The sequence below is a fragment of the Tupaia chinensis genome, unplaced genomic scaffold (assembly GCF_000334495.1).
Source record: "Tupaia chinensis unplaced genomic scaffold, TupChi_1.0 Scaffold000148_1, whole genome shotgun sequence".
NCBI classification, from domain to species: domain Eukaryota; kingdom Metazoa; phylum Chordata; class Mammalia; order Scandentia; family Tupaiidae; genus Tupaia; species Tupaia belangeri.
This window is the reverse complement of record NW_006159618.1, coordinates 407,253-435,249: the sequence shown is the minus strand read 5'-3', so window position 1 is coordinate 435,249 and position 27,997 is coordinate 407,253. Positions and strand designations below refer to the sequence as shown.

The following is a 27,997-nucleotide window of genomic DNA, read 5'->3' as shown; positions in this document are numbered from 1 at the left end:
TCTGTCTCTCTTTCTTTCTCTGTCTCTCTGGAAAATGCATGCACCCTATAGCAAAAATCTCTCTTAAAACAAAACAAAACAAAAAAAAAAAAAAAACTAGCATCCATATTGTCTGATTGTTTGGCTGATGTCTCCAAGATAAAATAACATATTTAACCACTGCCCATAGTGAGGCATTCAAGCACTGTGCAAATGCAGCTGGATCCCACATGGCTGATGTCCTTTGTATCCTGGTCCCCGCAGTATGAAAAACAGGCTGGACATGTGTGCATGTGGCCAAAATCGCAAAAAGAGGAAGACATGCTGGGAAGAGGATTGTGGCTTAATCACTCTTCATTGGGAGCTTTCTCTCTCTGTCACGACTATATGTACTCTCTGGCAGTAAGAACAAAGATATTTAAAGGTCAGTTTGGTAAATTTTTATATCCTGGAAATGGAAAACTACAGACCTGTATTTGTCATATCTTCTCTTTCTCAGTGATTTATTTCCAGAATAAAGACAGAAAACTGCCCTACATAAAGAATTGATTTGGTGAGTCACAGTAGCAGCTTGATTGGTGACAGGGATAGGTGAGTGTGAAAAGAGATGTGTCAGGGTGTTTACAACAGTATCTTTTAAAATGCCTGACCTCATCTCTTGACTCATTTATCTACATTCGAATTGAGGACAAATGTTTGATTTCACTTTATTTATTTTCGTAAACATTTCAAATTATGTCTCATTCTTCACAGTGACTTCATCTCCAGGAGAATTAAAAGTACAGACACTTATGTTTGAACTTAGGTTTAGCTGTGAACTTCTCAGACACATGGTCAGTATGTGTGTACATGCACACACATGCACATGTGTAAAACAGAAAGAAAAGGTGGACAAAGTTGATGAAAGGAAGTTGAGTAGATTAGTTAATCATAAAGAAGTATTTATCATTGTTACATTGCAATAAAAAAATGACATGCTGTTAACATTTTACAATTATTCTCTGGCCTATAAAGAGTTTTCTTCTGGGTAGTATATACCAAAAACCTTTCATTTCCCCAAAATAGTTTGAATAAAGAGAAAAGCTTGTCAATTTCTTCATAATAGATCACATCCAATTTCATTATGTTTACTAGACTCTTAAACCTTGTACCTGTTTCCAATAGGCAAATAAATTTTTTTTTTGGTATTACTTGATTTTATTTTACACTAGATATGGGCACAAAGCAATCCTTATCTGTTGAAGATATTTTATAGTTTTATCAACTGTACTAGGGAGAAATGTTCACTTGTTGAAATATTCATTTTGTAAGCTAAATAATGTGATTGAATGTATAAAAAAAATGAAAAAAAAGTTGACAGCTTTGCTCAGAACATTTTTTAATAATGCACATTAAAAAAAGTATTCATCTTACAAATTGTTCTGCACTCCAAATATAAAATAGTGTAGAAAACAATGTTTAGAAAATAAAAACCAATGTAAAAAGAGAGATTAAAACAACTAGAAGAGTACAGGTTTTATATGGCTCAGACGTTACAGTTTTCTTACTGCATCATCAATGTCAGAAATCTGTTCCTTCAGCTGGCTCCATTGCTTCGATTTAAAGATATACTTTTTCTTCCTGGTTTCATTTCACCTTCTGGATCCATCCAATATTATCTAATATCAATTAGAGTTTTCCCTTTAATATTCCGAACACTGACATATCACATTTTCCCAATCTGAAACATGTTATCATCTCTGCTGCTGCTTCTCTGTTTGGAAAATGACAGAGCTCTAGAACTTTCACCAGCCTTTTGCTTCTCTACAGGTTTTTCTGGAGCAACTTGCTTTTTCCTCTTGAACTTCTTGTCAACTTCATGTCAACTTCACAGTCAGAGTCACTGCCAGAAAATCTGGATGAAACAAGTTCCTTTGATTTAAGCACTGCTCTGCTCCTGCTATCAAACAACCTCCTGCTCGCTCACTCCCGACTGTTAGCTAGGCTAATGAACTTTGGATCACTGATGAATCATAACCAGGTCACAAGAAAGGATCAAGTAGTGTCATCACATGACAAGAGTGGACTACAGGAAGTGGTTTAATGTATTCTAATGCCTCTGTGTTCCACTTTTACCTAGGCCAGCTCTCTTTGGTTAGGTATGATTTATAATTTATCCTAAAATTAAGATTTCATGCTCTATGTCAGGGACTCAAACTGAATTTAGTCAGCAGTTTTAGGGAGTAGTATCTTTCACTTATGCAAAATTTAAGAATTCATTATCAAATCTGTCCTGTAAAGCTTGGTTGTCTACCTTCTATTCCAAAGAAGAGGTGATTCCACAAATTCTACCTGGTTCATATATCTGTCTCTCTTATCAATCTTAGGATATAAACTGTTTCTGGGACCTAAATATGACATTGAATGCCCTGTGAATGTGCAAGATTAGCACTGTCACCTAACTACTCTAAACCAAGCTGTTCCTTTGTATAATGCTTACACCCAATCCAAGTTCCTTCTTGCTTTCTTTTTTTTTTTGGTAAAGGTTATTGCTATAGGGCACGTGCACTCACCAGAAAGATAGAGAGACAGAAAGTGAGAAATCACCCCCCACGGGGGATGGCCACACTGCAATCCCTTCTCTTCCATTCTGTTCTCAGGATCTTGGGCACACATGCACACACGCCGAGTTTAAGTCACTAGGTCCAAGCCTCAAACCACAGTTGACTACATGGGAGTCCAGCAACATAGCCATTACACTAACTGCTAGTTACCCTCTTGCTTTCTGATGTTATTATTGGTTTATATGTGTATCATTTTTTGTCTGTTTGAAAGATAGCAGCAGATTAACTCCTCTCCAGCATTAATCACAGAATGAAATCTGGGGACAAAAAAAAAAAATCCAAATAGTAATTGTTGGTTCTAGGGCTAACAGCAGAATATCTCCTCTCCAGCATTAATCACAAAATGAAATCTGGGGACAAAAAAAAAAAAAAATCCAAATAGTAATTGGTTCTAGGGCTGGCCCCATAGCCTAGTAGTTAAGGGAGCCTGATCCTACATGGCAGACTGCACAGTTCAAATTCTGGACTTAGCAGTTTAAAAAACACACTGGGTGCATCTATATGTGCATCCAAAGTCCTGACAAGATGGAGAAATGGAGGTAAGTGGATGATAGTATGACCAAGCCCCATTGAGGGGGTTCTTTCTCTTTCCCCCTCTCTCTGGTGAATTAAAATAATAATTCCTTCTATAATCAGAAATTATAGAAGATTATCAAAAAAAAACTTTCTTGACTTATTTTACAGCAAGAGTTTTGTTTATTTTTGTTTGTTTGTTTGTTTTGAGAATTTTTTTTCCTATAGGGCTCATGTGCTCACCAGATAGACAGAGAGACAGAAAGACAGAAAGCAAGAAATCACCCCCCTCCCCCAGGGGGGATGACCACACCACAGTCCCTTCTCCTCCATTCTCCTCTCGGGATCCTGGGCACACACACATGTGCCCAGCATAAGTTCAGGTCACCGGGTCTGTGTCTTGAACCCTGGTCAACTACATGGGAGTCCCGAGACATAACCATTACGCTAACTGCTGGTCTCAGAGTTGGGTTTTGCTGGTAAAGTCACATTTTATAAATATGATCAGGTAACTAGAACAGAGACTTAATGGGATATAATAAAATATAGCATTGATGTGCTCTTCCAATCATATAATGCAAAATTATTAAATTTTAATAGATTATATAGTACCATCAAAATATTTCCTGACATAGAACACTTTAAAAAAAAATACTTTGAAGCAAAATCCCAGTGAAATTTCCCAGATTATTATCATAAAGTACAGGGAAAGGCATATTTACAAAACAAAGGCTATTGTAAATAGAAACATAAAATGTCCATAGTCATTAAGCACAGCAGCACATGTAAAATCACACATACACAAATAAATGAAAATCTATTGAGATTAATTGGTTCTGTGTATTAAATAAGTTGCTATCTGCAGTATTATAAAGCTAATAGTGATTAAGAGTCAGTATGACCATTATTTGCTATAAAAGATTAAATGGGCCCACATTAAAAATCAAAACTAATGAGTCCACCTCTGAATGTGTTGGTCCTCTGGGTGCAGCTTCAGGGATGTGAGGCCCCCTACAGCCAGAGAACCCCTTTCCAGAACCCAGTGCTAGCCAGGTAGGCAAGTTTCACTGTCCCTCTGGCTCTTCTCTGACCCTGACCCTTCTTTTTTCTTTTTTCTCTTAAAAACAAACAAACAAGGAAACAAACAAAACATGCTTTTCTGTCCTGTGTGTGCCTTTCTCTTGTTAATTTGTCTCCTCTCCTCTTAACTAGGACAGAAAGCATCCAGGCCAGCCCACCTCTGACTATGTGCATGCCACATGGTTTTCTATTTTTAACCCAATTTTATTATCTACCCCATGATTTCTATTTTCCTTCTCCTCTTTTTGTTATAGTTCTTTCCTTCCCCTTTCTTTACTTTTTCTTTCTATTTCTATATCCTACATTCTTTTCTCTTTCTTTACTTCCCTGTTTTACTGCTTAGCCATTACCCACTTCCTAGAGAAGACTAGGTACATAGTAGCTTAACATCTGAACATTGTGAGTTTTAGACAACTCTTTGCACCTCACTGTAGTTGTTGCAAGAAGAGTGAAATTCCCCTTCATAAATCTGTTTGCAAAACTTATCCTGTGATTCCCACACTGGAGGACACAGTAGAAGGGAGAAAATGGTAACAAACTATTTCACAGTAAGGGAAATGCATGAGCTCACAGCCAAAGAATCCCTCTCCAACAAATTAGCCAAAAGTGAACACATTACCAAATCACTAAGAATCATAGAAAAGCCTAAAGGATGAGAGATCAAGTAATATGTCTCCAGCAAGGGAACATTGTAACTCATCTCCAAGTAGAGAAAATTCAGAGGATATTACTGAAAGGTCAGAAAAAGATTTTAGAATGTTTATGGTAACAAAATTCAATGAGATACAAGAGAAAAGAGACGTTGCGCTCCAAAAGATGAGAAAGTCCTTCCACATTATGAAAGAATTGGACACCATAAAAAAGAACTGTTAGCTATGAAGACTGTAATACAGAAAATCAGAACTGCCCTTGAAAGTATTAAAAAGTTAGACTACCCAGAAGACAGAATCTTGGGAGTAGAAGACAAAAATCTCTGATTTAGAAAAAATAATAAAAAATACTGAGAAAACAGCCAAGAAAACTGAGGATACTATATGAGAAATACTAGATACCATGAAATGCCAAAACATCAGAATAACTGGTACCCCAGAAGGTGAAGGAACCAATAAGGGTATTGATAATCTATTCCACAAAATTCTGGAAGAAATTTTCCAAGTCTAGAGAGCCACTCAAACATCCAGACCCAAGAAATAAAAAGAACCCCAGAAGATCCTCTCCATGGCACATCATAGTTAAATTGGCTAAAACCACAAAGACTGGCAAGAGAGAATGTCAAATCACTTACAAAGGCTAACCCATAGGGCTAACATTGGATACAATGCAAACAAGGAAAGTTGGAGAAATATATTCAAAGTGTTAAATGACAATCTCGACCAAGAATGCTATACTCGGCAAGATTATCCTTCATATGGGAAAAGAAGATAAAAATGTTCTCAGTTAAACAAAATCTGAAAGAATTTACCAACTCCAGACCAACTCTCCAAGAAATTCTGAAAGGAGTACTATACCAAGAAAACTAAAGACAGACAGACAGAAATAAGAGAACAAAATCAACCGAGTATATGGCCAACTTGATGGTAGTGACAAGTCTTGAAATATGGTTAATAACGTTGAACATTAATGGATTAAATTCTCCGATCAAGAGACACAGACTGGTTAAAAATCGGAAACTCTCCATCTGCTACCTACAAGAAACCCATATCATGGATAAAAACACACACAGACTAAAACTGAAGGGCTGGAAAAAGGTATCCCATGAAAATCAAAACCAAAACAGAGCGGGAGCCATTATACTGATTTTGGACAAAATAGGATTTAAGACAAAAGCCATAAGAAGAGATAAAGAAGGGAATTATGTAGTAGGACTAATTTGCCAAGAAGATACAATGCTTATAAATATGTATGCACCCAACTCAGGAGCACCCAAATATGTAAAGGAAATACTGCTAGCTCTAAAAGGAGACATAGACTATAACATAATAATTGTTGGAGATCTCAACACCCTGTTGTTTCCTTTAGACAGGACATTGAGACAAAAAATAAGCAAAAAGATTCAAGACCTAAGTGATACCATAAAGCAGATAGACTTGATAGAAATCTATATAACTTGCCTCCTTTATTCTCATTCCCGGAATGGATAAGGATACAACAAAAAAGGAAAACTGCAGACCTCTGATGAAGATAGATGCAAAAATTCTCAAGATACTTGCTAACCATATTCAACAGCATATAAAAAACAGCATATAAAAAAGTTATTCATCATGACCAGGTAGGCTTTATTCCAGGGATGCAAGGGTGGTTCAACATATGCAAAACCATAAATGTAATAATACACCATATTAACAGAAAGGAAGATAAAAACCATATGATCATTTCAATTGATGCAGAAAAAGCATTTAACAAAATACAACATCCTTTTATGATTAAGATTCTGAGGAAAATTGGCATAGAAGGATAGTTTCTCAGCATAATAAAAGCTGTCTACAAAAAACCTATAGCTAACATTATACTGACTGAAGAAAAGCTGAAAGCCTTTCCACTAAAAACTGGTACAAGACAAGGCTGCCCACTTTCTCCCCCTGTATTTAATACAGTACTGGAAGTCCTAGCCAATGTGGTCAAACAAAAGAAGGAAATAAAAGGCATTTCAACAGGGAAGGAAGAGCTAAAATTATCTCTGCAGATGACATGATTGTATAGGTAGAAGACCCAATAGTATCCAAGAAAAAACTCCTTGAAGTAATAAATGCAAAGAAGTAAAGTGGCAGGATACAAAATTAACCTTACAAAAATCTGTAGCATTTCTATATACGAACAACAAGCAGACAGAGACAGAACTGAAGAAAGTAATTCCATTTACCATAGCCACAAGAGGTATAAGATACCTAGGATAAAACTAACCAAGGAAGTCAAAGACCTCTATAAGGAAAACTATGTAAACCTTAAAAAGGAAATCGAAAAGGACACAAAAAAGTGGGAGGACATCCCATGTTCCTGGACTGGAAGAATTAATAAAATCAAAATGGCAATCCTACCCAAATTAATCTACATATTTAATGCAATCCATATAAAATTAAAAGAGACATTCTTCACAGATCTAGAAAAGACAATCATAGAATTTATCTGGAATCATAAAAGACCCTGCATTGCCAAAGTCATCCAGCACAAGAAGAGTGGCGTAGGTGGCATATCATTCTCTAAACCTCAAAATATATTACAAAGCTGTGATAATCAAAACAGCATGGTATTGGCACAGAAACAGACAGGAGGACCAATGGAACAGAGTAGAGACCCCAGAAATAAACCCCAAAATATACAGCCAAGTGATCTTTGACAAAGCGTACCAATCAATCCAGTAGGAAGAGGAGAGTCTTTTTAGTAAATGGTGCTGGAAAAACTGAGTATCCACCTGCAGAAAGATGAATCTGAGCCCCTATTTGTCACCATTCACAAAAATCAACTCAAAGTGGGTCAAATATCTAAACCTAAGACCGCAAACTATAAAATTGCTGGTGGAAAACACTGGGGAAACTCTGGGAGACATTGGGGTAGGCAAAGACTTCTTAAGACCCCTAAAGTACAGGCAATAACCCCCCAAAATAGTCAGGTGGTATTACATCAGATTAAGAAGTTTCTGCATAGCAAAGTACACAGTAATTAGTGTGAATTGACAAACCTTGGAATGGGAGAGAATTTTTGTTAACTGTGCCTCAGATAAGGGACCGATAACCAGAATTCACAGGGAACTCAAGTGGCTTTCCCAGAAGAAAATCATTAACCCAATTAAAAAATAGGAAAATGAGCTTAATAAACAACTCTCTAAGGAAGATATATGAACAGCTAAAAAGTATATGAAAAAATGCTCAACATCCACTTCGTAAGGGAGATGCAGATCAAAACCACAATGCTGGCAGAGATGTGGCGAAAGGGGAACACTCCTACAATGTTGGTGGAAATGTAGATTGGTCTAGCAACTGTGGAGAACAATATGAAGTCTCCTCAAAGACCTTCAAATAGAACTACCATATGATCCAGCAATTCCACTCCTGGGAATCTCCCAAAGGACAGAATAACACTCAGTTGGAAAAGCACTTGCACACCAATATTTATGGCAGCATTATTTACAATTGCTAAGACATGGAACCAACGCAAAAGTCCACAGATGAATGGATTGAAAAAATGTGGCACATATGCTCCATGGAATACTATTCAGCCATAAAAAAACAATAAGGTCCTGGAATTTGATAGAAAGTGGACAAATATGGAAGATCTTTTACTAAGTGAAGCAACTCAGGCTATGAAAGAGAGACATTGTATGTCTCCACTTAACATATACCAACTGTCCACACTCTATGGTAGAGACTGGAAATCTGGAGAACAAAAAAGCATTAAAAATTGTCATGAACACTAGAGATAAAGTGGAAGGAAAGTGTTGGAAGGGAGGAGTGAAGGAAAGGAAAATTTTGGGAAAAAATTGAGAGGTAAGACTTCTGTGGGACATAGACATGGTTTATTATCTGTTGTTGAGGATGTATATAGTATTCTCAACTGGACTGTACTGAGGTGTATATTATGGTGGGTAAAGTCTCTTTAAAATCTAAATGATATATAGCTATTCAATGTGTAAATATTAATAATAATGAAAAATAGATAAAAGTGAAAAAATATAAAAAATCAAAACTAATCATTGTGACCACTCCCACACATATGTTCATTCCTTTCCGAATACTAATTTTCTAGTATGATATCTGTTACATTATTTGAGAGTAGAGCTGAATAGAAAAAAAAGAGAGACCCTTTATTTACTTTATGATATTTTCTGTATTTTTGGAAACAAATTAACTACTCAATTCCTCTCTGAGTACATTTTTAGAAACTTTTCATCATAGTCTATAGCTGCTCAAAGATATTACCAAGAGAAAGTTTTCAGAGGAGTTATTTGAGTCTTCACAATAGAAAAGAAAACACGATAGCAAATTATTTCAGAGTGTGTTTTTAGAAATTATGGCACATACACTCCATGGAATACTATTCAGCCATAAAAAACAACAAAGCCATGGAATTTGATAGAAAGTGGATGAATATGGAAGATTTGTTGCTAAGTGAAGCAAGTAAAGCTATGAAAGAGAGACATTGTATGTCTCTACTCAATATATACCAACTGTCCACACTCTATGGTAGAGACTGAAAGACTGGAGAACATAAAAGCATTAAAAATTGTAATGGACACTAGAGACAAAGTGGAAGAACAGTGTGGGAGGGGAAGAGCATAGGAAAGGAAATTTGGGGAGTAAATGGAGATGTAAGACGTCTGGGACACAGATAAGGTTTTTTATTTGTTGAAGAGGATGTGTATAATAGTCTCAACTGGGTTGGAATGAGGTGTATATCATGCTAGGTAAAGTCTCTTCACAATCTAAATGAAGTATAGCAATTTAATATATGAATAATAATTTTTTTGGGGGGAGAGGTTTTCGCTATAGGGTGCGTGCGCACACCAGACAGACAGAGAGAGACATGGAGACAGAAAGCGAGAAATCACCCCCCAGAGGGGATGGTCACACCACAATCCCTTCTCCTCCATTCTCCTCTCGGGATCTTGGGCACGCATGCACACGCGCCCAGTGTGAGTTTTAAGCCACCAGGTCCAGGACTTGAACCGCGGTCGACTACGTGGGAGTCCAGCGCCATATCCATTACGCTAACTGCTGGTTCCCATGAATAATAATTTTTAAAATTAATTAAAAAAAGAAGTCTTAAACTATTACTGTAGTGTAAAATTCTACTCTCTTCATTTGACTGGAGAACGGCTGTTAGGTTTGCCTTTAATGAATGAGCTATCTTTCAAATCTAAAGGAAGTATAAGAGAAAACATATATTTTTCATCAAAATAGATAGCCAGTTCTAGTCTAGACTTCAAATCGAACATCCTTCTAGTCTCTCATGTGTCTGTATTATTCACTCATTTATTCATCATACATTTTTTAAAAATTTCCAGCTGGCACATGTGCTCACCAGAGAGAGACAGATGAAGAGAGAGTGAGAAAGCACCCCCATGAAGAATGGTCACTCCACCATTTCTCTCTGCTTTCAAGATTTTGAGCACACATGCACACATGACTAGTGTTTTTCAAACTGCTGGGACTGGGACCCAAACAGTGGGGCAGCTATATGTGTTGGATCCAGTCACCTGAACTCCCCGGGGCCATGGACTGTCCATTATACCTTTTTTCCCTCCAATTCTGTGACCCAATCTTGGTAGATAACTGAGCAACCAAAAAGAATATATGTAGTATCAAACTGCTGTATTCTAATCTTTCCCCTCTACAACAGAACATAATCATTACAAATGACAATCAGCAGTTAGTGCTGGGTTTGTCTACTTGTCTACCTTATTTTTCCCATCTTAACTTTCTCTTTTTAGAAATTTCCAGAAACTTTCCCCAGACACTATTTTAGATAGTATATTAACTTTTGAATTCCTATAGGTATTTTTTTTTATGACCTCTGCTTTCCCACTTGATCCAACAAATTTCTTTTCTAAACAAACGCTCTTTTTGGCACACTTCGGAAGCAGACAATGAAATAGTACAATAATCTCCATGAGCAGCTGTAAGAAGCTGGGGAAACATTTTGGGCAACCTGGAAGAAAAACGTCTCAGGAATTTCAAGTTAACAAGAAACTTAAATCTCAGTAGTTTTCTAGGGGAAAAATATATCTGAAATCTCTATGGAATAAAAACAACAACAAAAGACCAATAAGTGGTGAAGTGGCAGATGGAACGAGAGCTGACTCAAAGGCTTCTCTGATTGCACCCTGCAGGGAGACCACCCAACATGACACAGCCAGAAAGTTCCTGTCCTAGGACATCTATATCTTCCTCTGCTATAAAACTAAGCATAACAGACAACTGCATTGCCATTCAGTTTGCTCTCCCTGTTACAGTTACAGTGTCTAGTGGTTCCAACACATAAACGATATTTTCTAGCAACATCCTTTTATTAACCTGAGTTGACTCTTAAATTACCAGAAGCAAATTCTATAGTACCAAATATACTATTTAAATTAAGTGAAAATCATGTCCCAAGGGTACACCCCAATAAATTGGAATTATTATTATATTGGGTTGGCAGAAAAGTCATGAGGTATTTTTCTGTTTTCTATGGAAAAATGAGTCATGTCTTTTCTGAAAATTCAATACTTCTTAAATTGTCGACAGAAACCCAGTTTCTTTTCTTGCTTTACAAAGAATAACTAAGACTTAGATGCATTTTCTTTTTACAAGAAACTTATGTATATAAAACTGCCATCAGTAAGGTGAAAATATCCAATATAGAGAATTGTTGAATCCTCAAGTCTCAACTTTGTACAAAGTACTTGAAAAAAAAAATAAAGTTGCTCATGATCAAATAATACATGTAATTTTCACTTCCAGTATACTTTATGGTCTTCTATTCAAGAAAAATATTCTAGGCTAGAGAATCAATGCCAACAAAAGGACTTTGCCTCCATTGGATTAGAGAATGTTGCTTCAATCGAAGTTAAAACTATACCTAGATTTAAAAATAGAATCAATTATAACATTACATCATACAGCAAGACCTCTGAATGAATGACATTTTTATAGCCTGTTGTGTACTGCCACTATCCTGGTTTTGCAATCTCGATTAAATCACTTAATTTGGGGCCTTACATTCCTCAGGTGGAAAGTCAATGTGTTTAGTTACATGATCACTGAAGTCTTTTAGGGCTTTCAAAAAATCTCAGCTTTTAAGATCTCTTCCATGAACATTTGCCACATTTATTCTTCACTGTCATCTGCAGTGAACGAGGTAGAGAATGGTGTGATTTATGAAAGACAAAATAAAGAAATGCTTAAAAAAAAAATTCTGGTACAAGACCTGGGGTGTCTGCATGAGATAAGACAGGTGAGAACTGGATAACTAGGAGACAGGATTGATGCTTGCTAGTTTTGTGACATTCAGCAAGTTGTCTTATCTCTTTGAGCCCTGGTTTCCTTATCTGTAACAATGGGACATAACCTCATACATTCACAAAATGTTTAGCATAAAACAAAATCCTCATAGCTAGATACTACTCTATACGAGAAACAGGCAATATGTAATCATGTAATATAATAAATGCAGCAAGAGTACTGAATTCTCTGGCAGCTCACACCTTGTCTAAGACCTGAGGTTCCTTTATAACTGACTTCTAAAGGTGTTGAACCCACATTTCTCAGCAGAATTAGGGATATGCTTTCACAATGTTTTTTTTTCAATTTTTCTAAGACCAGAACTAGAGAAGCAGTGTCCTCTAAATATGAACATTTTAACCCAACAACCTACTGAAGCACAGAATTTCCGAATATATCCTGCTTAGATTATTTCCTAGAACCTTCTTCCATAGTTCATCAACCAAAGAAAATGAAACTTTGTTATCTTTTCTGAAAATAGAAAATCTGGTGATATTGGCAACCCTTACAATTATTATAACTATAAAAATTAACCATTGATTATACATTAACCACAATGTATTGGGTCATCAGAAAAGTCACAATACATTTTCGCATAGAAAAATATGTCATGACTTTTCCAACAACTCAATATCTTTATTTGATACTCAGCCTCTATTCCCTTTAACTCTTCTCCTAGTTCTCTTATCATTTCAGAGATTTAAATGTGGTTACTGCATCTTAAAAAAAAAAGGCTTATACAACATATTTGTTATCAATGCTTTATTGTTGAAAACAAAATTGAAATTCTCTGGCACATAAAACAATTATTTCTACAAAAGGAAAGCCTACAAATCTTGATAATTTATACAAATAACAGTTTTTCAAAAAATAAAATTTAATTTAGTAAACTTGTCTTGTGCTCTATATTTTTAGCACTGTCTGTGATAATCCACCATAAATCCCTGAGCGGAGACATTTTTTGATCACGTTCTAATAATTCCCCCAACCCTCCCGCCAAGTGGTCAGTTACTAAGTCCAGCCCTGTAGTGAAAAGTGTCAGGGACATTTTGTTATTAAAGATCCATGCATTTTATGACACAGGCCCAATTATTAATGCTACTTGGGAACTGGGTCAACCTGAAGTGCCTCTACTGTGCATTTGTGAATCTGTTAAGAACCAAGTCTTTGAAAGGAAGAGTGAAAACAATGAAAAAGACATACAATGCTAAGACTAGGAAGCCATCCTAGGTCAATAACTATTTAAATAAATAAAAATGTTAGACACTGAACTCATCTCTATAACTTTATATTAAATTCTTTGTTTTCTTTTTTGCAATTGCCAATGCTCTAAATGAAAAATATACTTCAACCCACTATTTTGGTTTGACCATACGTGGTTGTTAGATGTTAAATATCATTCTGAAAACACACTGATTGAGTTATAATTTAACTTCTGGCCCGTCAATGAAATGTTGGTAAAATAACACACATCTTATAGGAGGGCCTTCCTAATGCCATCAAAAAATCTCTCTCACTACATTTTTCCTTCTCACATAATCACTAACGCTGTAGGAACACTACTGCAAATACTTCAACCCACTATACTCAGATAAGTAGCAAAACATAAAATATGAAGAGAAAACATAATACGATGTGTCTGCATGTCCAGCTTCCCTTTAATGTGGACACTTATCATATGTACATGGAGTGCGAAAGGAAAGGAGAAAAAGCTAATTTTCAGTTGCAAAGAACTGGTGTAATACATCAAGTTTTGTTTTGTTATTCTGCTATGGTAGAATAATAAATAAATAAATATATAAGGCATAGTATAGCTACTTTCTCTATGAAGAAGTTGATAATGGACTGCTGTTTTATGGAGTTAATTTTTAGTACTAACGTTTGACTGCCAGGCAAAAAAAAAAATGTTCAATAAATGTTTTTTCTCTACTTTATTTATAGTCTTTTACTTGTGAAATGATCATTGAAGTGGTTACTAACAGGTAATGAAATAAAATACCAAATTTTACTATCGAAAAATAGTTTTCAACTGAGGAAAGCACTTGGCAGAAGACCTAGACACACGCAGGCTAATGCTCGACTCTATTGCAGCTTTAACATATGTCATTTTTTATGTCTTTTGGGAAGAGCAAAATAAGATAAAAATGATTTCTTGAAAGTATACCAGCATTGCTATTTAGGGTACCTATTCGAAAGTGATTAGCATTTCATCCCACCACTTTCCAAAACATGACATTGTCGGCAACTATCATCAACGCTCCTTCGCATACACTTAACTTTTTTTTAATCAGCAACATTTGGAAAGCACCAAAGCATCTTCTCCTTTGTCTAATACCTGTGGGTTAGTTACTGAACATGGAACATTTATAAACTCCTCTTTCCTTTATCCTTATGGAAGAATACGCCTTTGACTACAAGGCAAAGGTGTATTCTAGAAGACAATTTCAGAAAAATTAATACCATGAATCCTATACTAGGCAGTTTGGGGGAAAATATTGATAACATGAAAATAAAGAATGCCTTCTTGACATTGTAAGGCCTTCTCAGCCCCTCTTCCAACCTCAGTGTGAGGGGTAGTTAGCTCTAACTTCTGATCCTCTTCAGAACATAAAAAAGCAAGTGATGTTCGTAAGAGTGGCATCTGCAACATCCGAATCAAAATGTTATGTGCACTCGTCAAGAAACCACTGCAGATTCTGACAGATAATTGACGCTGTATCAAAAAAAGAAAATAGCCTATGCATCGGAATTGACAAGTAGGCTGTCCCAAGGAGGAAAGACAGCAGCCTTAGGACAAACCATCTGGTGGCTCACTGCAATTCACACTACGCTTTAATCACCCTCTTTTAATACTTCACCTTGGCTGAATGGACACTCTGACTTCTCACAGTGTTTAAGGAACAATATAGTGTTGAAATTAGCTTTCCCAAATGAACTAGATCAGTAACTTAGTTATCCCCACCCCCTTTTGAGAATGCCAAAAGATCCTGTTTTAAGTGCTCTGGTTTACAGTTTGTGGGTAATAATTGCATCTTCCAGGAGGTCTCCGATGTTCCCCTTTTTGGTGTTAATGGCTGTGCCAACAGCAAAGTGGATGCTCCCAGAAGCAGCAGTGATCTCAATGACCTCTGCCCTAGTCTTCTAGTCCAAACTGAGCTCTCGTCATAGCACTGCTGGGAAGTTTTGTTAACGAAGCCAGCTTTGAAAACGGGAGGAGTTTCTGTCCCTCCTCTGTCAGGTCTTGGAAGTCTTTAGACCTTGTTTTTCCATGATGTTCCACAACTTGCGGAGATTGGACTGTGTGATGACATCATCCGGCTTGAGCTGCAGAGCCCGCAGGTAGTTGGCTTCCGCCTTCTGGAGTTTGCCGTTGAGGTGCAGAATGGCACCCAAATTCATCAGAGCAGCTGGATACTGCAAGAAGAGAAAGGGAAGAAAATGATTAAAGGGCCGTTTCCATCTTTGCTGTGTGGAAAACAAAAATCCTCATCCACTTATATAAATGATTCCCTTATGTCTAGAGGCATTTTAAGGAAGCAATTTAGCAATTTATACAAATAGACAAAGATAACAAGGAAGAAAAAATGTTCAAAACAGCTGCTGTGTATTTGGTGTTTTAAACAGGACAACGAGAAAAACAGCATTTTTTTTTTAATGACACATCATAAGTAATATACGAAGACCTAGTAACCTAACCAGATTATATTTTTTGAGAAAAATGTCAAAAGTGGTACAATTTCAGATGGAAATAACTTCAATGAGACAAAATAAAAAATTAAGTAGGCAAGGTTGACAAAAGTCCACTCTTTGCTTTGCTTTTTCTTAGCAATATTCTAGGCATTTTTAGGGGGAAAAAAAGAACTAAAAAACCTACAAAATTTTACTGACATTTTTACAATAAGTACCCTGAAAAAAGTGAAATGTAACTACTAAAGTGCTTTGAAACTTAACCAAAGTAGTTTAACAAAACGAGTATTTATTTATTTTTTGCTAGAGGGTATATGTACTTGCCAGACAGAGAAGACAGGGAGAGGGAGAAACCACCCACCATGAGGAATGATCAAGCCACAATCCCTTCTCTTCCATCTCTCTCCCCACAGGATTTTGGGCACGCGCACACACACACACACCTGGTGTGTTTCTGAAGCCACACTGTATACCAAATGGTATGTGGCTGCCTTAATCATCAAACCATGGAGATGACCTAACAAGTCCTTATTTTTTTTAAAGAATTATTTTTCTTAACTTTATTTATCTTAATTTGACCAGAGAGGGACAGAAAGAGAGAAAGTGAGAAAGCAAGCCACCAGGTCCAGGAATCGATGACGGTCAACCATGTGGGAGTCCAGTGCCCTTAACCACATCACACCTGCTGGCTCCAAGTCTTTATTTTTTTAAAGGCAACATTTTTAAACTTCTAATAGTGAATTCTTACTATAAATATAGCAAAATAAAAAAATATTAAAATAGAAAAAATATAGCATAGAGAAATAAAACTTCTATAAGAAAAATTTTATATACCTTCTTAAAAGGTAATTTGCAATAAGGTATGATTATTATAAAAATAAAACTATTGTTAAAAAAGTTTTTAGAAGTCATGAATTATACAGTACTAGTTTAATATAAAATACTCCCATGCCAAAATTCTCAGACATTAGTCAACAACAACAAAGTCCTCCCCAAAGGAAAATAAAATATTTCGCTTGTTATCTACAAATAAAAGCTGTTCTGCTCTTGTCTAGTCTCTGGAACATTCTAGATAGCAGCTAATATCTTGGCAATTACATAAATGTGTATTTCAAGTATCAGATAAAATTAAGAGTGTTTATGCTACGACTATGCTATCATTTCATAGTGTCAATTATTAAATGTCTTTCAACTTTGTGCTGAAGTCTAAAATAATTCACAATAATTTTTATGACTTAGTATCTTCACGATGCATAAATTTTTAGCTGAATTCATGTGATTCCACTATTTACTGTAAAAACAATTATTTCTGGGCAAATAAACAGAACTATGCGAGAGGGTATATTAGCTGAAAATAAACCAACTGAGGAACAAATGATCAGAATTGGATTTGAAGAGTTCTGGGTCTGAGTTCTTGCTCAATCACTGACAATGAGCTTGGTGAAGTTCCCTAACATAAATGTGCCCCCAGTTCTTTTGATTGTGAAATAATGAAACATTATTGTTTCATAACAACATTTGCATGTTGTTAGAAAGACACACACACACACACACAAAATCACATGTAGTACTGTACAGGTATAAGACAGATACTTTATAATTGTCAAGGTCACTTTTCCTCATCTCATTTTGCTTGAGGTCTAGCACATTCATGTTTGTTATTTTTTTTTTTTTAATTTTGGAGAGTTTATTGCTATAGAGCGCACATGCTCGCCAGAAAGACAGAGAGAGACAGAGAGATAGAAAGTGAAAAATCACCCCCCAGTTGGGATTGTGGCATCCCTTCTCGTCCATTCTCCTCCCAGGATCTTGGGCACGCATGCACACATGTCGGGAGTGAGTTTAAGCCACTGGGTGCAGGGCTTGAACTGCGGTCAACTACATAAGAGTCCAGCAACATAGCCATTATGCCAATTGCAGGTCCCACATATTTGTTATTTTTATGTTGCCTTGCAACCTGTAAAATTTTGATTTCAGTCACTACATATTATGTCTTTGGATGCACAATAAATTATCTTAAGTTTTCAACTAGTGGACACTATTTTCAAATTTTTCCACATTCCTTTTCTGTTTTGAAAAAAATAATTTTGCAAATATAAGCTATTCCTGACCTTCAAAAACTTTCTAGTCAGGATGACTCCATACTTATGGAGAAAAATACAGATGGCCAATTTCTAATTTTAAACACCAATCCAAATAAACACAGCTACAAATTATATGTGCAGTGAAAAGCTCCACATTGGAAACTGAAAATACCACCACCTACTCTGTCTTCCTAGAAGAACTTGGTTATCACACCATTATCATCTTGAATTCCTTGATGCCCAGTCACATTTCTAAATTATGTCCCCTCAGAGTGCTTAGCACAACTATCAATAAACAGTTACTAAACTGACGGTGAAGTGTGTGTTCACAGCTTGAATTACTAGAGATGCTAAGTAGATAAAATGTACAGACTTCCTGCCATCCTGAGTGGGAAGAAAGGAAACAAGGAGGGAGAGCCACTGCAGGAGACCATTCCTTACTAACCAGAAATAGAAGAGACCCAATGATGGGCTGAGAGAAACCAGATGGCTCTGTGGGATAGTCGGTATTTCTTCAATCCCTTTATTACCCAAGTGTCTGTACCTATATTGTCTGTACTTAACAACGGCAGTTCAGAGGAATTATTGAAAACACTCAGAGGTTACAGAGTCAGACTGCCTAGGTTTTCAAATACCAGCTCCACCACAGAGTTCTGTGCACTCAAACAAGTTGGGTCAGGGCTCAGGAACTCGGTTTCTTCTATAAAGGCGATGCCACTAGTACTTCCTTCAGAGTTGCTGTAGAGATTATCCAAGAATGAGGGAACTTCAAACAGTCCATAGAAAAATGGAATCAAAGTATGAGTTTATTTTAAGATAAAACATTTCCAAGTCCATGCATATTTTTCATAATATGCATTTTCTATAAACTTTCTAAAGACTTTCTTATACAAACACTATTGTATTTTTCCTCTTCTCTTTTTCTCCTTAGTATTTCAGAAACACAAAGTAGAATCTTTTTGTAAATATGCTAAACAACCACCAAGTCCAAACGCTGAGGATTATTATTTTTTGTAGTCTTTTTCCTATAAGACATATTTTCTTACCAGAAAGAGAGTGTAAAATCATCCCCTCCCAGGAGGATGGCCACACTACAAAGCTGCTGGGTTTGGGACCGGCACAGTCGGTCATATGAGACCCAGTGCCTTAACCTCCATGCTATATCGTGGCCTAAAAAGGCTGAGGATTTTTGAACTGGTTCTATCTTTATTAACTTTCTAGATTTTTAAAGTTTAAATATGTAAGAGACGGGTAGGAAGATGTGTGCTGCAGTACATGGAGCCTCGTAAATAGGATTTACTATTATTACAGAATCATAGCTTGAGGTTATTCTGTCCTTGAGACACTCTAACATTATCTACCTGCATCAAATGATGAAAAAACTTTTGAATTGTAATATTATTCTAAGAACATACACTTAGAAAGCTATATCTGGTCTGATGAGTTCTGAATATTAATTTATTAGTATTATTTTTGCAATAGCTTGAATTTTGAATCAGCTACACTAACATGTGACTCATTAAACAAAGATCATCGTTAAGGTGATATTTGAAGTGACTGGATAACATCTCAAGAAAGTTCACATGTACTTATTAACTGCTTTTCTTAAACATTAAAGATATGTGTAAACTAAAAATATGCATATTGAAGAACGCCCTTCAGTATTTTTAGGCAGCTATACATTTCAGGTTCAGGGATGACATTTTAGTTTGAATATAAAATGTCTATTTTAATAGAATAGAAGTTATTTATTTAAGGTAATCTAAAAATGAACATTATGTAATATGTAAACCACCACTATAATTTTTTATGTAAATGAATACAAACTGATGAAATTTACATACCAGTATGCTAAAATGTGACATAAGGAACAAGAATGATCACCTTAGGTAACTGTTTTGAAAGTGTCCACAGTTATTTAGACATAAATCATCTCATGTTTTTTGAAAATTTGTAGGTTGGGTATAGATTTTTTCTTTTCATCCTTTAATTTTCTTATTATTTTTTACATTCAATCACTGTACATCTTTACAGCATACAAAAAAATGGACTTTCCCAGCATGAACACACTGTACATTAGTCTAGTCCAAGATATTAATATCCACTTTATCAACAGATAATTTTCCAGTTTTGGTTTGTTACATGCTTTTCGTATTTTTCCCCCTGATTTCCTCCCCTGCTCTCCCCTGCGCTGTCCACCCTCCTCCCACACTGTCTCTACTGTCTACAGTTGCTCTCCATGCCTTTGCACCTCTCAACCTTTCAGTTCTGTCATACAGTGCAAATATTCACTATATGTTAAATAAGGACAAAAAATGCTTCTCTTTCATAGTCTGCCTTGCTTTGCTTAACAGTGGATCATCCACATTTGTCTCCTTTCAATCAAGTGTCCTTGTTTTTCATGGCAGAGTGATATTCCATAGTATATATGTGTCACACTTTTTCAATCCATTCTTCTGCTCTGAGACACTGATGCTGATTCCATGTTTTAGCAATTGTGAATAACGCTGCAATAAACACAGGTGTGCAAATACTTTTCCAACAAAGTGTATTCCAATCCTTTGGGAAGGTACGCAGGAGTGGAATTGCTGGATAGTACGGTCATTTTATTTATAAGTTTTGTAGAAGCTCCATATTGTTCTCAAGAGTGGCTGTACTAATTTACATTCCCACTAACAGGGCAGGAGAGTTCCCTTTTGAACTTTTCACAACAGCTTTGCCAGCACGTATCATTCTTTACTTGTTTCATCTTAACCACTGTGACTGGGGCTAGATGGTATCTCACTGTGGTTTTGCATCTCCTTTAATTATGAGGGATGTTGAGCATTTTTTCATATGCTTTTTGACTGTTCGTATGTCTTCCTTGGAGAGTTGTTTGCTCAGCTCATTTTCCCATCTTTTAACTTGATGATTTTTTTTTCCAGGTAAGCTATTTGAGTTCCCTGTATATTCTGGCTATCAGTTCTTTATCTGATTTTACTTTTGCTTGCATGGCTGTTTTCTCTCTTCAAAGACTGGCATGTCTTCCCTCCGTATCAATGGGTAGGGTACCTGAATGAATGCCCACTGGATTGAACACCTTCAGGTCTTCTAGCCTAGTTACATAAACTGTGGTTCAGGAAGTACCATCTGTATTACCTGGGAGCTTGACAGAAATGCAGAATTTCAAGCCTCACCTATGGAATCAATCGGCATTTTAACAAGATCCCCAGGTGCTTTGTATGCCCATTAAAACTTGAGAAACCCTGTCCTAAAGGCCACTTTCACATCACAGATTGTATCATTTTACAGCTTTTGTATAAAAAACCTATAAGCGGTTGTAACATGTAAAACAAGCATGCCAGATCAAATGTCTCTCCCTCCCCTAAACTCTTACAAAATTATTTTCTCAGTCATGCAATTAAGTTAGTAAATGTTCACATGAAATTTTATTATCAGAAGCTGTAAATGTTTAAATACTATTAGAAGGAGAAGCTATGGAAAGTTTGATAACCAAACAAAAGCATGAAGCAATTTCTGAACAGACGTAGGACTGAAATGCAAGAAGTCCAGGTGACTGTCTGATTATATACTGGTGTTATTGCTCTTTGCCAGCTGTGACTCAAGGGCTAGGGAAGAGAAACCCAGTCACAACCGCTGATGGCTTCTCTCGCATACACTTTTATTAAACACAGCTGAGAAGTATTCAGCATGTTAGCCAAGGCAGTCAGCAGCTTGCGGCCCAGTTATGTGGAGCAGCTTGCTTGGTAGAACAAATGACACCACCTCCTACTGCATGGACTAGAAAGGATAACCAGACTTTTTATGCTCCTTGAAGACAGTAAATGCTTTGCATCAAAGGGACTGACTGGCAGCCATACTAAGGCAGAAAATGACATCTTTTTCAAGTTCCTAGGGAATCCTGCTTTTAATATTATTTTGCTATGGTCTTTAACTTATTTCTCCAAAATTGAAAGTACAGAAAATTAAAATAATGGATGTAAACTTGAGTTAGATAGAGCAAAAGTAAGTTTATAGAGGTCTGATTCTAGTCTATGGCCTGTGAATCTCCCCAATAATGCAGTGAGTTCAAGGGTATTGTGAACACACAAGATTGGAACACAAAGTAATTTTTTATGGCCTTAGCTAGTCATATAGATTTGGAAAGAAACCTATGAAGAAGGAACAGTGAAACCATATGGGCATTGAAGACCGAATTAATGTTTCTATTAGAAATGAGAGTAAAATGTAAACTCTGAACAGAAGACTTGAGTGGGGACCCGAGAAGGGAAAAAGGGAGCTTCACAGAGATGGTGCCATCCTGCAGTGATTGGAAATGAATGAATGTAGCAGGAGGGCTCTCTCTATCCCATTTGTCTCTGTGTCCACTTCTCTCTCTCTCTCTCTCTTTTTAATTTTTTTTTGAGAGTTTTTTGCTATAGGGCGTGTGCGCTCAACAGAAAGACAGAAACAGAGAGATAGAAAGCGAGAATTTATGCCCCAGGGGGCATGGCCATGCCACTATCCCTTCTCCTCCTTTCTCCTCTTGGGATCTTGGGCAGGCGTGCCTGGCGTGAGTTTAAGCCACCGGGTCCAGGACTCAAACCGCAGTTGACTACATGGGAGTCCAGCGACAGAGCCATTATGCCAACTGCTGGTCTCCTTCCTGAATGTAGCAGGAGGGCTCTCTCTATCCCATTTGTCTCTGTGTCCACTTCTCTCTCTCTCTCTCTTTTTTAAATTTTTTTTGAGAGTTTTTTGCTATAGGGCGTGTGCGCTCACCAGAAAGACAGAAGCAGAGAGATAGAAAGTGAGAATTTATGCCCCAGGGGGCATGGCCATGCCACTATCCCTTCTCCTCCTTTCTCCTCTTGGGATCTTGGGCAGGCGTGCCTGGCGTGAGTTTAAGCCACCGGGTCCAGGACTCAAACCGCAGTTGACTACATGGGAGTCCAGCGACAGAGCCATTATGCCAACTGCTGGTCTCCTTCCATCTCTTTCATGAAGGACAATCAACAGGCAAGAGAAGACCTTTATAGTAAAGATGAAGACAGAACTGATAGACGAATATTTCTATTTTAACAAGTACATTTATTTCCATTCACAGGATTTCCTCATGTGTTGCTGAAATTATCCATAAGGTGGTATATTTACTGTTTATGAACCAAATCATCTTTAATAAAGAATTGCTGAAGTTAGCTTTACTTATTACTCAATGAATAAACTAAGCATTTAGGGAATGTTTTCTAGATAACCATCTTCACCTTTCCCCCAAATATAATTTGCAAACTTAAATGAGTCTGTACAGTCCGAAGATTTTAATAGTTCTCTATCTTTTTAAAATAGTTACTAAATAAATTAATGAAGGCTGCATACTGCCATTCAACTGTACAGAGTTGAAATTGCTTATCCATTTGAATTTACTGGAGCAGTGACTATACCATCATGCTTCCAAACTGATGGCAGAAACATTTTAAGAAACATATTAATGTAAAAAAGCACTTATAGCTAAGTCTAAAATGTCTTCATATTTATTTGTGCCTTACACATGTCAGGTATTTAACAAATAATTACTTAATTAAAGTTTTTTTAAGATAACCAGTAGGCTTACAGGAAAAATTTATCAGGGACTGAGACAGTGTTAAACACTTTAATTCCTTCAGGCCCAGTATCACTCCTTCTCATTTGGCTACTGGCAAGCTTAATCATCTGATGCCAAGCTGGAAATCTGAATAAAGTATCTTTGGTTTCATCATTCCCCATATATGTAACTCATATCCAATTGTTAATCTTTGTAACCTCAACCAAAAATTTCTACATCTGCCTTCTAATTATATCCTACCCATTTCTTTCTTCCAACTTGGTTTTTATCCCTAATAGCTTTTCTTGGAACACTTAAATAATTTTCACAAACAAGAAAAAAAATTAAATGAGGAAGTAGCTGAACAGATTAATGGATGACAGATTTAGTGAATAAACATATGAGTAAAGCCACAAGCAGAGGTTTTTCATTATATTTTAGTTATTAAAAAAAAAAGTCAGAGAATACAATGAACACTGTATACTTGCCTAACAAAGCTTCAAAAATACAGTTGGTGGTCAGAGGTGGCAAGGTGGTCAAAGCACTGAACTCCCACATGGCTGACCACAGTTCGTGTACCAGACCCAGCAGCTTGAAACTCATGTCAACTGAGGGTGGACTCATGCCGAAAATCCTAAGAGAGAATGGAGGAGAAGGGATTGCAGCATGTCATCCTCAAAGGGGGAGGAGTGATTTCTCTCTGTCTTTCTTCATCTCTATGGTGGAATGTACATCTCCTATAGCAAAAATCTCTCAAAAAATAAAAAATATAATTGAAGCCCCCAAATATCTCCCACAATCCTACTATCCTATCCCTGACCACCCATTCCCCCAAGAAAATCACTATCCTGAAATTATTTGTCATTCTGGTGTATGTTTTACATTTTTTTCTTTGGGTAGCCATACCAAATATAAATGTTATAAGTTTTGATTTTATAGATTTGTCATCTTCCATCATGGATGCCACCCTATCAGGCACCCATCTGGAATTTTAATTTTTTGCTTCAGATTTATTTTTTTTTTTCAGATTTATCCATCTCAATATGTGTAAAATCTAGTTCTTCCATATGAATTCCACTGAATGATTACCTTCTCTGAATAGAGGACTTAAGTGGGGCCAAGAGAAAAGAAGAAAGGAAGCTTATCAGAGATGGTGCCATTCCAAAGTAGTTGGAAATGAATGCAGCATGTGGATTCTTGGTATCCAATTTGCCTCTGCGGTCATTCCTTCCCTTTCATGAAGGGCAATCAATAGTCAAGAGCAGTTCCAGCAAAGATGAAGATAAAAATAATAGACCAATATTTCCACTTTAACCATCATTCTCTTAATAATGGAATACAGATTTTAAAAGATGGCTACTACCAGTATTTCATATCTCTAGACATACTCTTGGGAGAGTTTCTAGAAGTGAAATTTCTGGGTAACAAGGAATCTTTAATATTGCTAATATTACCAAATTGCCTTTCAAAGTGGTTGCATCAAAATTCATTAGCACCAGCATGAACTAGGGTTCCTTTATTCCATATCCTTAGTAACACTTGGTATTGTCTAATTTTTAATTTTCCTGAACTGTGCTTCACTTCCTTTCCTCGATAACTAGAGAAGTTAATAGTGTTTTTATCTTTTTCCTATTTTCTGTTCAGTGACTTCTCTGTTCTTAACGTTCCAACAGAATAACTTTTTTAGAGTTTTCACCTATGTGTTAATACTTGAAAGGTTAGAACACAAAGGCTCCACTACCTCTAAACAGGCCTTTCAATTGACCTGAAGAGATAACTCTCAATGACAGACATATAAATGGCTAAAAAAAATGAATAATGTTCAATTTTCTAATCATAAGGGAAATGTAAATCAAAACCACATCGACCTATTACCTAGCCCTAGTCAGAATGGTTATTATCATCAAGAAAGCACACATGCCAGAAAATAACAAGTGCTATTTAGGTCATAGAGAAAAGAGAATCAAAAAGGAACCTTTTGTACACTGCTGTTGAGAATATAAATTGGTACAGGCCCTGTGGAAAACAATATGGAGGTTCCTCAAAATTCTAAAAATTGAATTATGCATAATCCTATTATTAAGTATATATATCTAAAGACAGAAAAATCATTCAGTGACAGAGACATTTGCACATCCACATTTACCGCAGCAATATTCACAATACCCACATCATGGAATCAACCTGAGTGCTCAACATCTGACTGAGAAAAAATGGTATATACACAAAGGACTACTCCTTAGCCATGAAGAACAACCAAATCCTGTTATTTGACACTAAGTAGAAGAACCCAAAAGATAATAATGCTAAGTGAAAAAAGCCAGACTACAATAAACAAATACCTTATGTCTTCCCTTAACATATACTGTTATCTCTACCCTGCAAGATGGACAATGAAGGACTCAAAAGCACAGGAATAGACATCAATGGTAGTTATCACAAGATGCTGAGGGGAGGGAAGGAGTTCATAAAGAACTTAGAGTCAACACAAGAATACATGTAAATTAGAGGAAGAGGCTGTGGGATAGTATGTCATAGCTGAGTGAAAAAACAAGGACAATACAGGTTTTAAAAAAAAACTAGAAGAACTATTAACAAATGTACATAACATAATGTAAGTTTCATGCTGAAGAAGATGAATATGGGTATGTCCTTGATATGATTATTGTATACTGTATGTGTGTCTTAAAAACCATTCTAGGGACCAGTAGGTGGTATGGTGGTTAGGGTGCTAGACTCCCACATGGCCTACTATATTTCAAGTTCTAGACCTAGTGGCTTGCTTTCTCACTCCCCCCACCCTCACCCATCTCTCTTTCTGTCTCTCTGGTGAGTGCATATGTCCTATAGCAAATTAAAATGAATGAGAATAAAATTGAATAATTTAAAAGAACATTCTGCAGCTAACAAACACATCAGTTGTATATGTATCAAATATCATGAAATTTTAAAAAAGTACATCCCTGAAGCCAGCAGGTGGCATGCTGGTTAGGGCCACTGGACTCTCACGTGGTCAACCTCAGTTCAAGTCCTGGACTTGGAGGCTTGCTTTGTCACTTTCTCTGTCCCTCTCTGGTCAAATTAAAAAAATATTAAATAATAAATTTAAATAAAATTATTCTTTAAAATATACATCCCTCAATTGACTGCCTGCTCTGATGTTCCACTAGACTGAGACCAGATAAGCATAGTTTCTAAATAGAAATATATATACTCAACACAAAATGGAGGATCCTTGATTTCATGGGGGATCATTTTCAGTAGCAGTGAGAGGCTGCCAGCGGTAAGATCAATTGATATGGGTGTCTCATAGTAACCAGGGGGAATCTTGGACTACTGTATACGGAAGCAGGACGGCAGCCCCTAGCAAGTAGCATACTGAAGAGACTTTCTATGCAGCCTTCCTCTCTTTATCCCGATTCCCTAACTCTGAGCTTTCTTCTCATTTTTTCTTTTTTTAAGATGATAAGAAAATAACTGAAGGCAGACCAGTCCCTTCCCTTAGTGGTTAAGGGAGTCAGAAACCACATAGCTGACCACAGTTGGAATCTTAGCCCTGGCAGCCTGAAAAATATACTGGCACATGTGTGTGCTCCCCAAATCCCAACAGAATGGAGAATTAAGAAGAGAAGGAATTGTGGCATGACTGTGACCTGTTGAGGGGTTCTCTCTCCCTGCCTCTGTCTCTCTCTGATGAGTACACACACTCTCTGGCATTTAAAAAAACAATTTTAGGTGAACCATATTTTTCATATTTTACCTCTTTATTATTCTCCATCTCTACAGGCACTGTGTAAGTATGTGTATGTGTATATACACATATACGTGTGTGTGTGTGTATATATATATATATTCAGTTTCGCTCTAGGGCATGTACACTGGGCACTGAGTGGAGAGAGACTGAGGTGGGGGAGAGTGAGAAAGCACACCCCTTGGGAGACTGCCATGTTGCAATATGCTACAATTTCTTCTCCTTCATTCTTTTGGAATTTTGGGCATGCATGCACACACACCTAGTGTGTTTCTCAAGTCACAAAGTTCAGGAATCAAACTGCTACTGGCCATATGAGACCCAGCTGCCTTAACCACCATGTCACCAACTGGCCCCCATTTCTTCCCATTCTCTAAACTCCATCAGCCTCTTATGCTCCTCCCCGCCTTCAGCTTATTCCTCAGTCCAATCTGTCTCCCACCTAACCACTGATCTTTCTAAAACACCGTTTGTGTGTTAGAGGTTCCAACCTGTGGCAGTAGAAAAGATCCTAGGCTCTTTAGTCCAGTAGTAAGAAGCCCTTTACAACGTGGCTTCCAAAATAATCTCTCAATGTACACTCTACTTGGATCATGTGAAACTTTTGTTTTGGCCATGGACTGTTTTAAGATTTCATTTGTTATCATAGGCTGCTCCTCTGACAAAGTCTGTCTTCCATTCTTCCATTCATAAACTTCTGCTCATTTTTTAGAAAGCTTAACAACCATTTATTCATAATTTATTTTTCTCTGTTCCCATAGAAC

The 27,997-nt window shown here is 36.7% G+C and overlaps 1 protein-coding gene and 1 pseudogene across 1 annotated transcript in view; both read right to left on the bottom strand.

The window, feature by feature from the left end:
• Positions 1-1,511: 1,511 nt before the first annotated feature.
• Positions 1,512-11,092, bottom strand: LOC106734585 (activated RNA polymerase II transcriptional coactivator p15 pseudogene; annotated as a pseudogene).
• Positions 11,093-12,910: 1,818 nt separating this feature from the next.
• The window catches only part of TMTC2 (transmembrane O-mannosyltransferase targeting cadherins 2), a 339,285-nt gene continuing 324,198 nt past the window's right edge, over positions 12,911-27,997 (bottom strand). Inside the window, exon 12 of the mRNA XM_006145516.2 lies at positions 12,911-15,565. Within this exon, the coding sequence (XP_006145578.1) occupies positions 15,386-15,565 (180 nt within the window). The 3' untranslated portion in view covers positions 12,911-15,385. The remainder of the gene's footprint in view (positions 15,566-27,997) is intronic.